This window comes from Schistocerca nitens, chromosome 5 (genome assembly GCF_023898315.1).
Source record: "Schistocerca nitens isolate TAMUIC-IGC-003100 chromosome 5, iqSchNite1.1, whole genome shotgun sequence".
In the NCBI taxonomy this organism is placed as follows: domain Eukaryota; kingdom Metazoa; phylum Arthropoda; class Insecta; order Orthoptera; family Acrididae; genus Schistocerca; species Schistocerca nitens.
In genome coordinates this window covers 479,789,655-479,804,418 of record NC_064618.1, presented here as the reverse complement: position 1 = coordinate 479,804,418, position 14,764 = coordinate 479,789,655, and the positions used below count along the sequence as shown (strand labels likewise).

The 14,764-nt window shown below is 37.4% G+C and overlaps 2 protein-coding genes across 4 annotated transcripts in view; one reads left to right on the top strand and one right to left on the bottom strand.

The window, feature by feature from the left end:
- LOC126259387 (prefoldin subunit 3-like) overlaps positions 1-2,376 on the bottom strand; it is a 40,507-nt gene extending 38,131 nt beyond the window's left edge. The window contains exons 1-3 of one of the 3 annotated variants that reach the window (XM_049956141.1): positions 2,237-2,370; positions 1,984-2,079; positions 69-1,880 (exon numbers count right to left, since the gene is read on the bottom strand). In XM_049956141.1, coding sequence (XP_049812098.1) covers positions 1,249-1,812 — 564 coding nt within the window. In that variant the 5' untranslated portion in view covers positions 1,813-1,880; positions 1,984-2,079; positions 2,237-2,370 and the 3' untranslated portion in view covers positions 69-1,248. Of the gene's footprint in view, positions 1-68; positions 1,881-1,983; positions 2,080-2,211 lie in introns of those variants that run through there. The other 2 variants (XM_049956142.1, XM_049956140.1) reach the window with 2 other exon arrangements.
- Positions 2,377-2,513: 137 nt separating this feature from the next.
- LOC126259693 (syntaxin-17) overlaps positions 2,514-14,764 on the top strand; it is a 54,489-nt gene continuing 42,238 nt past the window's right edge. The window contains exons 1-3 of the mRNA XM_049956655.1: positions 2,514-2,848; positions 7,633-7,828; positions 7,916-8,148. Coding sequence (XP_049812612.1) covers positions 2,717-2,848; positions 7,633-7,828; positions 7,916-8,148 — 561 coding nt within the window. The 5' untranslated portion in view covers positions 2,514-2,716. The remainder of the gene's footprint in view (positions 2,849-7,632; positions 7,829-7,915; positions 8,149-14,764) is intronic.

Sequence of the window (14,764 nt, the reverse complement as noted above, 5' to 3'; positions counted from 1 at the left end):
AAGAGTTTTCATTATAAAATATGTAGTCACTGAAACACAAACATTTCCAGAAAACAAAAACTGTAGGGTACATTCTGTAAATTCTGATTTTATTTATATCAATTTATCTTTAGGCTGGCAGCTTTCAAAGTTCACTAATATGAAAAATACAGGAAACATTTATTTAACACGCACATGCAACATGTTAGGAGGTCAAGTGCAAGACATTGTGTACAGCAAAAAACAACAGTTTCACTGCAGTATGAGAATCTAAATTACTGAAATGTGAACAGGTGTGTGGCAACAGAAAGAGACTAAAAAAGATATGTGAGCATAAGAGTGGAGATATGCTTGTCTAATTAGTACACAACAAATAGGAACATGTGAAAATATCTAAATCTGCTCTCAATATTACATGGCTGGGGAGATTGTGGAATGAGATGAAAACTTTAAACAAAACTGAAGACAAAATTTTAATCACAGTACAAGACGTAGTAAAATTCATTTGGTGGTGTTTCTCTATGCAGTTAAAAATTTTAGCCATCTTTCAAAACAGCCAAGCAATGTAGGCTAAAACCAAATATGCACTAGCACTGACAAAAGCATATAATGGAAAGAATACTAAAACATTCCAGTCATTAATAAATTATGTTCAATTACAAGAAATATTGTAAACAATAACAGAGAAAAGACATCACAGTAAAGTACCTATAAATATATTCTCATTATGGTTACTAATAAATGAAATAATTTAGTGGAGAGAAGAAATCCACGACATATTTTCTATGCAAAATATCACAAGAAAGATGCACGCAATGGTTTCAATATCAAAAACAAGAAACTAAGTGTATCAGACTATTTAACAAAATTAAATGGCAAAACATTAACTTTCAAAGGAACACATTACAGACTTCTCATACTATCTGAAGCAGATGACAAGAATAAGCAGCAGTTTTATATTTTAAAAACTTTAAAACGTTTTTATAATACTGAGGAAGTTCTCACACTTCACTTAAAGACTTTATTTGAGGGTCAAATGTCTGGGATGTACAGTGCAACACTGATTTCAATAATGTGGACAGCTTGATAATGAAACATTGACTATTTTGAAATGCAAATTTGAGGCAGATAACTCTACAATAAGACAAAACACAATTGTAATCAACTTTAAGAATCTGTACAGTATTAGAATTTTTTAAATATATGTTACAAGCGGAGAGCTGTTACCAATATGCAAAAAGTAAATGCTTCAATCTGTATTCATTAAAATTATGCACTGACTCCTTTAGCTGCCTGCCGTCGTTTCACATCCCAATTATAAACACGGGCCATGTTGACTTCTGTTGTGGTGAACTGGTCACGCAAGAAGTCTAGATCATGATTAACACAATTTAGGTTTGAGCGTGCTGCCTCGAGATTCTTGCTCAGTAACTGGCGTGCCTCTTCCAGGGGATACTCTAACATCACATTAGCTCCCAACCACAATGATACTTGCTTTGTAGGTGGAACTCTTGCTTTGACATAAACTTGTTCTCCCAAAAGAAATTGTGTTATAGTTTCTGAATCTGCTTCCTGTTGGCGTTCCAATAACTTTATCATCTGGAGGGAATTCTCCAGATCTGGAATTTGTGCCTTGAGGCGACGCTTCTTTGTTAAAAGATTGCATTCCATCAGCTTGTATTTGCTGTGTTGTTCTTCCAGTTTATGTAGAACTTTATCTACATTACCACTGTTTTCTTCCAGCGCCATATAGGCACTAACATCATCAACGAAAGATGCTTCGGGTATACCTGCATAAGATTTCGGTTTTTCATCGTCGGCTTTTGTCTCCATTGCTGTTATCTGACTGTAGTACTTTACAGTAAAAAGCTCTGACACTTGAGCAGACTTAGAACACCCCTCTGAAAATACGTGAACGTCGAAATAATAGATTAGGTACCTGGAATTTCTGAAACTTAAATGAGGATGCATATGTATTTTAAAATGATGAAATACCATACTTACAACAAACAAGGCGTAGCTTTGATGAACAGCGGGTTTGCTAGCGTAGTTATATTTCTTGATAAATGGGTCCTCGCTGCGACGCTGGACACGGACAACCTGTAAGAAAATACATAATTCATCAGCGAACAGTAAAAGAAAATAAATATGTATAATTCGAATACATCTTTTAGAGCCATGCGCTGTACTACATGTTTCTGGAAACTGTTATAGCAAATAGCTGATTGTAACCTTAAAAATGCACTGATAAGACCACCTCCTAACATGACGTCAAGCACTGCGATAAGACATTCAAATCGTTGTACTAATTTCACTTCAATTACTGATTATTAGTGTCGGTTTCCTCAAACAGCTTAGCAGCAGCACAACCGTATATGGTACAGAAACCTGATGATCTCTGATACCAAAGATGAAACACTCAGCTGTACAGTTTCGACGCTCATTGGCTGATTGCATAACGAGTCTCATTGGCTGACTTCGCCGTAGACATTGTGCGACGAAATACGGAATCGTTCATTTGTTACCAGGTACAAAACAAAAATTTGTTTGAACAACAAAAGCCCAGTAGTCATTGTTTTCTGCGCATTTTAGTGTCGTGTTTACGTGTACGTGTTCGCTTGAAGCTTGTAATTGATCAATCTGTTCGAAATTAATTATGTTTTCTTGAGCGTGCATCTATCGAAAGACAAAATATTGCATTGTAACGAATTGAAGCAATTAAAATAACATTTTTGTGATGGGTGACACTTCGCCTGTCACTTCGAAACAGACATTTAAACGAGTGGAAATACACCTAAACAGATTCAACGAAGTCGCAATACCTCATCATGTTGATCTACTCAAAAAACATAAGTTGAATATTCAGAAGGTGAGACTTAATTAACTTTATGGATCATTCCATTGTCACTCGCATTGTAGTTTTCTTAAATGTAAATGAACGAAAAGTAAATGTCAGGTGACATTTATTATTACTTATATAATTTACTTAGGTTTGGTATTTTGCCTAATTTGCATGTACGTCATTGTGAGAGATATTAAAAATAGAACTGTCGCTCACTTTACAGAAAAAAATCTTTCTTAAACCTAATCAAATATTTCCCACCATGAATAACTTTCGATATATAGTTATTTTTTCTTCCACAGTCACCATGAAACACAGCTGAATTAAATGAAGGTTTATTCAGCTCATGTGAAATGTGCAGAATTGTTTAATATGTGTCACTCACATCACATAATCAAGAGAACTAATAGCAATACAGGCATTGTATGCTATTACGACCAATATAATAAAAATAACCAAGAGAAGAAACATTAATACTTAATATTTCGACCTATAAACATATCAAATCCTGCAGCAACCAAATTAAATGGCATCAACTTCGACATCAAACCTATTATAAATTCTATTGCCCCAGCATTCCCGTTCAGGATCTCTAAGGACGCACCCAATGTGCTCATTGTGTACAAATGATGTATCTCCATCACTGACAGTGCCATGTGATCTACTTTTCTCTACCCTTTATAGATATGTGATCTTAGAGTATCAGTTGAAGACTGACAGATTCCAGCATAACAGTAGATACTATGCTTTTCTTGTAGCTCCAGAACGATAAATTTTCCACTAATAACTATTTTTAGGAAATCCTCGCCTTTTCTGACTGGTAACCATTTCTTCATATCACTATGCTTTGTTTATTAGAACAAGGGCATTTTTTTTAATATTCCTTTGATTATTGGTGCTTCTTTAAAAACAGATTTTAAATTCACAATTTTGTTTCTTTTTTTTTTTTTTTTTCATCATTTTAAGACATTTCAGTCACTTTTCTAAATGACATGTTGTTGGCTGTTTCTGCAAATTGTCTTGCATTAAAAACTTGACATTTTCTTGCCAAAATTTGAGCTCTAACTTGCCTCTTCACTGCACTGCCAGTGCCATCTACAGGACCTTTCCCTTGTGAAGTGGCAAAATAATTCCACATTATTTCCTTCAAATTATATTTATTTTGAAGTGCTTTGTGACAAGCTGCCATGTATCTATTTGTGAACTGTGATCCGGGGCCCTCTGATCAAGTACTGATTATACTGGCCTCAAATGGATTTCTCCAAGCAGCCTTTCTTGTAAGCAATCAAAGTCTTCTTTGTGTGGCTAAAGTTATCAGACAGTATCACTATGGAATGGCGTTTAACAGACTTGTGACTGACTTGTGGTTGGGTTGCGCTCAATGAGAATTCTGTGTTTTGTTCTGTACAGAGAAAGTAAAATTTTCAGAAAAATCCACATGCAAAAGTGTCAGATTTAGCAGTGGAAGATAAAACCATTGCTGTCTTTGGCATACAGTTTTGTTTGCTCTTTTTCCACAAAACAATGCTCCAGAAAAATGTAAACAAAGAAATTGTAGACACGTCAAAAAAAGTTTTGCATCACCTCGGTTCCGAGAATTCTAGAACCAGTACAGAAAATTAGAATAGAGATAAACATAAACATCATTTATGCCCTTTTTATTGCTCATAAGAACCACAAATTGCATGTTGTACCACCATGCAGTGAGACCTTCAGAGGTGGTGGTCCATATTGCTGTACTCACTGGTACCTTTTAATACCCAGTAGCATATCCTGTTGCATTGATGCATGCCTGTATTCGTCGTGGCATACTATCCACAAGTTCATCAAGGCACTGTTGGCCCAGATTGTCCCAAACCTTAACAGCATTTCGGTGTAGATCCCTCAGAGTGGATGGTGGGTCACGTCGTCCATAAACAGCCCTTTTCAATCTATCCCAGGCATGTTCAATAGGGTTCATGTCTGGAGAACATAATTTTATTATCCTGAAGGAAGTTACTCACAAGATGTGCATGATGAGGGTGCGAATTGTCGTCCATGAAGACGAATGCCTCACCAATATGCTGCCGATACAGTTGCACTATCGGTCGGAGAATGGCAGTCACATATTGTACAGCTGCTATGGTGTCTTTCATGACCACCAGCGGCGTATGTTGGCCCCAGATAATGCCACCTCAAAACAGCAGGGAACCTCCACCTTGCTACACTCGCTGAACAGTGTGTCTAAGGGGTTCAGCCTGAGCGGTTTGCCTCCAAACACGTCTCCGACAATTGTTTGGTTGAAGGCATATGCGACACTCATCAGTGAAGAGAATGTGATGCCAATACTGAGCGGTCCATTCGGCATGTTGTTGGGACCATCTTTACCGCGCTGCATGGTGTTGTGGTTGCAAAGATGGACCTCGCCATGGATGTCAGGTGTGAAGTTGCACATCATGCAGCCTATTGCGCCCAGTTTGAGTTGTAATACGACGTCCTGTGGCTGCATGAAAAGCGTTATTCAACATAGTGGCATTGCTGTCAGGGTTCCTCCGAGCCATAATCCGTAGGTAGCAGTCATCCACTGCAGTAGTAGCCCTTGGGTGGCCTGAGCGAGGCATGTTATCGACAGTTCCTGTCTCCCTGTATATCCACCATGTCTGAACAACATCACTTTGGTTCACTCCGAGATGCCTGGACACTTCCCTTGTTGATAGCCCTTCCTGGCACAAAGTAACAATGTGGACACGATCAAACCTGTGGTACTGACTGTCTAGGCATGGTTGAACTACAGACAACACGAGCTGTGTACCTCCTTCCGGGTCGAATGACTGGAACGGATCAGCTGTTGGATCCCATCTGTCTAATAGGCGCTACTCGTGCGTAGTTTGAATCTTTGGGTGGGTTAAGTGACATCTCTCAACAGTTAAATGGACTGTGTCTATGATACAATATCCACAGTCAGTGTCAGTCTTCAGGAGTTCTGGGAACCGGACTGATGCAAAACTTATTTTGATGCTTGTATATTGTGCCAGTTTAGTTGCAGTACCTTCTCTTGCACTCTGATAAGACACCTTCATCTTTCCCTATCTGCCAGGAACAGTTGAGGTTACATCCCTCATCATTTACACATTTCTCCATCAAATTGTGCTGACAATCATTACAGCCATTGCATTTCATAGTCGAACAGTCTTCTTCAGGTGACTCACATAAAAATGCGTTTAAATAAGAGGTTGAGTATGTAGGAAATGCCGGAACAATTTTTCTTAAAATGTTTACAGTCAAATAAAATTTTTGTGGTGTTTACATCAACAAATGTTATGTGGTACTTGAGAACCCAGAAGCACATGTTTAGGTCCAAGTTCAGCAAATCTGCTCTTCACAACAATTCTACCATATTCAGAAACAAAAACAGTGCATGTTTCACTCAGAGAAGAATACAAATATGTTTGACTTACAGTTTCTTTTTTGAACCATCTGGACTAGGAATAGATTTTACAGCCTTCATTCCTGGTCCTTGGTGATTTACATCATCTCTTGGATGAAACTTTTGTACAGTTGAGACAGTAGTGCCATCAAATTGGTTGGAAGGAGCGATGAATTCTTTTCGTTTACTACCAGTGAGTGAAACATCTCCAACATACCTCCAAACAATTTCTTAACAACATCGACCTCCTTTCTTGGTGAATATGGTAGAGCTTTTTGTGCTTGGGCTGTGGCTTTCTCAATAGGATTTGCATTATTATAAGAAAATAAAGTTTGGATATGTTTTGATAGATTAATTTCCCTTCCTTTATTTTTTTTTAAGCATCTGCATTTGGCAACATGCTCTCTATTCTTTCATATTTTTTGCTGTTATTCTTGTTTCCTTTTTGCAATACATAAACATTTTTCTCTTCTTTTCCCTACAATTATTTCATAACTTATTATTATTATTATTATTGTTATTTTATTATTATTGTTGTTGTTTTATTATTGTTGTTGTTTTATTATTATTATTTTTCATTTCTTCATCTTTAAGTTGCTGCCACATTTTTCTCATTCTTGCAGTGGGAGCAGAAGTTGATGACATCTTGCTAGCTGAGGAGAGAAAATAGTTGTTTAATTTTCTTTTCTTATCAAATTTTGCAATAGAACTCCAACAAACAACATAACTAATAATGTTTGTTTCCCTATTGTTAATATAGTGTCACACATATTACATAATTGCAATGTGCTGTATATCATTCAATAACTATTTTAGAAGCCTAAAATTCAATGTAAGTAATGTGTATCATAAGTTCTAAGAACTGCTAGATATTTTTTTGAAGAATCCAATTAAAAATTCTCACTCACATTGCAAGTAAATATCCTCTTTATAAAGTTTGTGTAGTTTGACACCATTAGAGCCATAATATGTACTTCTTATTTTATTTCATAGTTCAAAGTATATGTAAAATAATTTTTACACAATTTATTTAATATAGGCCTACTACTATTTATAGTGTTGAATACCTACCTTGAAAACCCCATTAGAAGTACCACAGCCTTCTTTGAGCCAAAAACTTATACAGAATCATTTCCCACAAAAAAATTTCATTGTTAACAAGGAGTTTGTAATGTAGACAACAGTACAAAAATAAATTAACAATAAATTTACCAGTTTAAAACTTTCAGCAAAATGTCCCCCTGACCATCATCAAACCTGTATACATTTGATAACGAAATGGAAATCATTCTGCATTAATTCTGTTCAAGACAATCTTTTATAGAGTATGCATTTCACTAAGAGAACATAACTTGATTCTTTTTTAATATTTTGTACTTTCAGCTAATTCTAGTTTTTTATTCAGTTCCATCAGGCTGGTGACTGGGATAGAGTTAATCAAGAACAGATTAATGCTACAAGGCTGGTAAAGCAACTGAAAGCTCTACTGTCTGAAATAGATGCTTTGCGTTTACAAGTACGAGATGAAGATATTCAGAAATTTGATCGTTCCGTAGCTGTTGCGCGGCAAAATGCTTTGAGTGCTATAGAAGAATATACAGGTATGCTTGGGTGAAAGTTGTCTGTTCTTTATGTACTGTTACATATGATTCAAGCACTAATATAATGTTCTTTTTGCATATTTGTAGACAAAAAACTTTCGCCTATTGCGTGTTCACCAAGGAGATTTTCTAGTCTTGATAGTTCACCAGAGGAGGAGACCAATGTTCAGGATGTGTTCATTGGTACTGCGGAATTTGAAGTCAGTATTGCAGAAGAAGAATTAGAGAAGAAAAGAGAGTGCCTTGCATCATATGATGCTCTTCAGTCAGAAGTGAAGAATATTCATGAGCTGTTTCAAGACTTTTCAGAACTAGTTAAGGTAGGAATTTTAAAAATAATCTGTAAACCTCATAATTCCCGTTACGTGAATTTAACCATATTTGAAGACCTATTAAAGCAGTGCAGGATTTTCATTTTTTTGTTGACTGAAAAGCTTGCATTATTCAACATAATCTGTTATATTTGACGACAGTTAGTGTGTTCATAGTTGTTAAGGGGCTCCGGAATGCCCTATACTTGCAATGTTAAAATAACGCTTATAAATTACATCTTTCCTCACAAAGTATTTGAGGTAGGAAGTTGAACTTTTTACAGATTATTTATTGGAATATGGGCTACAACTTAACACAGGGATTTTACAGAATTTTACTTCAGTTATTAAAGATGATTTTTTTTCAATTGTAATGAAAATTCACAACATTTTTTTGCAATTTTTTATTTATATATTCAAAAATATACAGTTTTTTGGAAAAAGGCTGTGTTAAATTATGCAGAAGGTACTGTGTAACATTTACTGAAAGTTTGAAACAAATATGTTTGGAAGATCCTTAGAAAACATGTAATTAGTATGAGAAAATAAAAGTTTTGGGAATCAAGCGACAAAGATTGGGTTAACATTTTAGTGCATTCCAGGTCCATAGGATGGATTATCTTCATCCTCTGCAAACTCCTCCTCCAGCTTCCTCTTGTTCCTCCTCCTGTTTACTCCTGCTTGTATTTCTAGACTCTTTACAGCCCTGTCTGCAGCCCGAAGGCGTTCCTTGTCTAAAGCAAGCATCGCTCGTACCATGTTAGAACCTATCTTCATTCCCATATTTCTAAATACCTTGCGCCTTACAATGTTGCCATCATTGAAAGTCGCAACAGCATCATGCACACCAAAGTGAAGTGTTTCTATTCCAACAAATACAATCTTGGGGATTCTCGACCATATAACACTATTTACACTTTCATTGGGGTTTTGAGTTTTTCCGTGAATACACTTTTTCAACAGTTCAGGTGCTGCTAAGTCTCTGAAAATAGGTTTTATCACCTCCATTATTGCATGAGGCAGACTATGCTTATGAGTGTACACTTCACCAGTTAGCAATCCTTTGTTATATTTACACCAACTGTCTTCTTCTTTGGGACACAAGCTATGTTGGGGATTTTCATCGGTTGAAGAAGTATGAAAAAAAAGAGCCCAAACAGCCTTCTTCATTTCGTCGACACTTTGTGTATTTTGCCTAATAGCCATTCCATAATAGTTCTGTATTTTGTCAATTACACTGTCAGTTAACCTTCCCTTCCCATCCAACCCTTTACCATCACTGAGTTTTTGTTTTTTGTACGAAGCTTTCAGTCACTGAAGTCTTGTTCCCATTCTCTTCTGTACGTGTCCAATACACTCAAATTTCTGCACTACAACATCATCACCATAGGGCTTCAGTCCTTGAACATGTTTGAAACTTTTAGAATCACCATCACCAAGGTAATTAACATATCGCACTTTATCACACGCCTCAGAACGCTGGAATATACTGGCAACACCAGCCACTTCCATTCCTCCACTACTGCCACTATAGTTAGCTTTGCAATTATTTTCATGTGTACCTTTATATTTTTGTGGACATCTACAATACTTTGATATTACTGCTATATCTAAAAGTTTCCCTGTATACATACTGGTGGCAGATACTACACCATGAAGAGATGTGTGTCCCCGTTTATGCCAGGTACCATCGAACGCTGCAGTCAAATCTCTGTTACCATTATTTTCCATTACTGCCTCTTCCACAGCGTTCTTCATAGATTCTATACAGACATCTTCTACTTTAGACCCTATTAATTTATTATAGGTCGTAAACTTGGTTGGGGGATTTGGAAGATTCATGATGCCACAGAAAATTGCACCTGCAGTAGCACCCTTACCAACTGAACGCAAGGAATAAACAAATCTAATGTTGTGTTCGTAGATTTTGCTACCATTTTCTTCAGTTGCAGTTACTGCAACACTGTTCCAAAAGGTGGTCATGTATGAACACTTATCACATTTCAGTTGTATTTCACTAGCAAGTCCTACGTGCTTTATTATGGAGAGTTCCAGACCAACTTCACTACAATGAATACATCTTACACAGTTTGAAAAAATTCCTTTGAGAACCGACATATCAAATATTTCATTCACATCCGATTCGCCCATAAAACATTCATAGTTTTCACTCATTGAACCAAGCTTCTTCTGTGAAGTATTTTCTTTCCCACTTTGACTGCTATGGGCAGGTGTACTTGAGAGGTTAGGTTCACTCACTTGGTTATCGTCTTTATTGTTTACAGTAATAACACATACCTTTGGCTTTCGAACATTTCTCCTTTTCTTAAAAGCCTTCAGAGGATTTCTAATAACTTTACTTTTACTCATTATTATACTTCAACAAAACAGAGACTCAAGAAACAGAATTAATTACGAATATTTTCGAGATAACGACAGAGTAAATAAACATGAAACAATCGACAATCACACCAGCGATATATATTGAACCATCACAGGTTAGCCACAACACATACTTTATCTCACATCACTAAAATGTACCTGATGAACACGGACGTTAATAATAACACCATTTGACAGCAGTTTAACAGCGCCACAGTGGGTTACCCCCATGTAGAACACATTTCAAAAAAAATTTAAAAATAGTTGTAGTCTTCGGAATTGAATAAATTATATATCTATTAAAAGGTAATAGTCTGCAGATTCAGAAAACGCAAAAAAGTAAAAATTGAACTTTTCATGATTTTGAGCCTTTCGGGAGCCCCTTAAGACAGTAGATCTGTATGATTGTGTATCATACTAAACAAAACCAATATGTAATGCATTTCTTTTACATGTCTTAAGAAAAAGAGGGTAAATATTGTAAAGGATGTTAGTTGCACCAAAGTTAGCATCCAGTCCTTCATGATTGAGACAGAAAGTCAGACTGAGGATAAGAAAGCAAAAGCAGAAATGCTTACCTCCATTTTTTTTATATTTCTTTACATAAAGAAACCAGGAGAGTTGTCACAATTGCATCCTTGTACCACTAAAAATTGAATGAAGTAGATATTAATGTCAGTGGTCTTGAGAACCAGCTCAAATCATTAAATGTGAACAAAGCTGCAGAGGCCAGTGGAATCCATAACAGATTCTCTAATGATATTGCATCTGAGTTTGACTCTATTTTTAACTAGGCTATAATCCATCATAGATCCCACAGACAAGAAGCCATGCCAGCAGTTGGTAGAAAGTACATGCTACATTTCTCTGCAAGAAAGGTAGCAGAAGGGATTCACAAAACTACCAACCATTATACCTGACATCAGTTTTTTGTAGAATCTTAGAAGATATTCTTAGCTCAAACAGAATGAGGTACCTCGAACAGAATGACCTCCTTCATACCAACCATGAGTTCTGAAAACATTGACCATCTGAAACGTAACTCGCATGACTTAGCCTAGACTCAAGGCAGTCAGGTACATGCAGTATTACTCAATTTCCAAAACGCATTTGACTCAGTACTGCATCTATGCTTACTATCAAAAGTACAATAATATACGGTATCAAGCGAAATTTGTGACAGGATTGAAAATTTTTTGGCAAGGAGGAAACAGCAGATTAATTTTCTTCAATGGAGAGTCATGGAGAGACATAGAAGTAGCTTTCGGTGTGCCCCGGGAAGTGTGTTGGGACATTTATCATTAATGTTGTATAGTAATGGCCTTGTGGACTTATCACAGATATAATGAACTACTGGCTGAAAGTAACTGTACAAATATTCAGTCAAATCTTGATAATATTTAAAACTGATGCAAAGATTGGCAAGTGCCTTAAATGTTCAAAATATAAAATTGTGTCTTCACAAAACGTAAAAACATGTACTATTATTTACTAAGATGGTATCTGTTCTTTCAGACATGTTCGAAAGAACAGATACCATCGGTGACCAAGCAGCTTGTTAGAATGAAATTACAATGAAATGAACACCCTTAGCTGCTTACAGGCATTGACATACGTCAACGGGGACAGATGAAAGTGTGTGCCCCGACCGGGACTCGAACCCGGGATCTCCTGCTTACATGGCAGACACTCTATCCGTCTGAGCCACCGAGGACACAGAGGATAGCGCAACTGCAGGGATTTATCTCTGGCACGCCTCCCGCGAAACCCACATTCTCAACGTATTGTCCCGCACTACATTCGTAGTGCCCCCGCCCATTATACTCATTACTCGCGGCGCGTTGCCGATTCCCGTAAGAGTTCGGGCACTGTATGTGCATTCCCACAGAAGATGAAGATGGTCAAGTTGCCGGTGAGCCTTATCTATACATTTACTAAGATGGTATCTGCTCTTTTGGACAACGCCTGTAAGCAGCTAAGGTTGTTCATTTCATTGTAATTTCATTCTAACGAGCTGCTTGGTCACCGATGGTATCTGTTCTTTCGGACATGTCCGAAAGAACAGATACCATCTTAGTAAATGTATTGTTAAGGCTCACCAGCAACTTGACTATCTTCATCTTCTGTGCGAATGCACGAACAGTGCCCGAACTCTGACGGGAATCGGCAACGCGCCGCGAGTAATTAGTATAATGGGTGGGGGCACTACGAATGTAGTGCGGGACAATACATTTAGAATGTGGGTTTCGCGGGAGGCATGCCAGCGATAAATCCCTTCAGTCGCACTATCGTCTGTGTCCTCGGTGGCTCAGATGGATAGAGCATCTGCCATGTAAGCAGGAGATCCCGGGTTCGAGTTCCGGTCGGGGCACACATTTTCATCTGTCCCCGTTGATGTGTGTCAACGCCTGTAAGCAGCTAAGGGTGTTCATTTCATTGTAATAAAAACATGTATCTTATAACTGTAATATCAGTGAGTCACAGCTGTAAATCAGTCAACTCATACAAATACCTGGGTGTAACACTTTGTCAGGATATGAAATGAAATGATCACACAGGCTTAGTTGCATTTAACACAGGTGGCAGACTTCGGTTTATTAGTAGAATACTAGAGAAATGCAACAGTCTACAAAGGAGATAGCTCACAAATCACATGTGCAACCTGTTCTTGAATTTTGCTCCAGTGTGTGGAACCCTTGTGAGATAGGATTAACAGGGAATGTTAAATGTATACAGAGAAAGGCAGCAAAAATTGTTTGACACGTGGGAAGGTGTCACAGAGATGTAGAAGAAACTGAATTACCAGACAGTTGAAGATATATGTAAACTATCCTATGAAAGTCGACTAAGGAAGTTTCAAGAAATGGCCTAAATGATGCCGAGGAATCTACCACTATCCTCTGTGTATCACTCCCACAGGTATCATGAGGATGAGATTAGATTAATTACAGCACACACAAAACCATAGTGACAGTCATTCCTCCCGTGCTTCAGGAAATAGAAAAAGCCCTGATAACTAGTATATTGGGACATCCCTTCCGTCATGCATTTTACAGTTGATTGAATGGTTTTGCAGAGTATTGATGTGTATGTAGAAATGAATGCTAATAATGTTTACACAGGATAAGAAATGTGCAAGGTTCTGAAGTGGCTTACACATTAAAATCTCTTAAGTGCAAATGTTGCACATATCTAACGACAGATGGGGGAAAGGTGGGCTATGAGGATGAAAATATTTTGTTTATAAAATGTCAGTAAAGGTGCTTTACAATGAGCTTCCTCCAATTTGTATGATAAAGCAAGTTGGCACAATTGGTTAGATGGTTAAGACACTGAACTCATGTCCAGGTGCAGCTGCATTTAAATCCTTGTCCAGCCACTTACATTTGGGTTTCACTGGATTGATTACAATGAATACCATTAGAATTCCTTTCAGAAGTATGCAACTAAATTCCTTCCCCATCATTGGACAATCAGAACTAGTACCCCATTTCATCTGTGCTTGTCATCGACATGATGCTAAACCACAATATATTTTCTTCTGACCTATGAGTTACCAGTACCCAGCCCAGGCTTCGCGTAATTAGCACTAAGTATCTATGGCCAAGCGACTTGTTTATAATGGTATACATGAACTTTCCTTGTAAATCAGTTCTGTGTTAGTGGAAGACATATCAAAATCCCTACAGTAGTTAATGAAAATAGCTTTCGCATACAGATGGAAAACTCAGAGGGATACTTCACTTTATAATACGTATAGAGAGAGAAGGTGTGCATAGGTGTATAGACACTGGTAATAATAATTTTGTGTGGCTCAGATACCTGTAGAAGTCTCCAGTTGGACACCAGTGACTTGTGTGTTCCTAACCTACACAGTTATCCAACAGGGGCAAGGGGACCTACAGTGTATCATTGAAATCAAACCACTTGTTGTTTCTGGTGCATGTCCAAATCACTGAGAGGTGAATGCTAGGTTAAAAGGCGGACTAAAAAAAATCTGCCATCTGTCAGATTCGATCCCACAACCTACCAGTTTCCATCATGTACACACGTGACAACTAGACCACCATGCCCAAAACAGATTCAAGTCAAGCTCTGCTGTTCTCTAGAGTTGTGAAGGCTGTTTCTTCACAGAAGATAATGCCTCCTCTGCAACTGAGCAGATCATAGCTCCCATCATTGCGACAAGGTGTCTCTCCAAATGCCAGTTATATATGGAACAGATAACAATACATATATTACA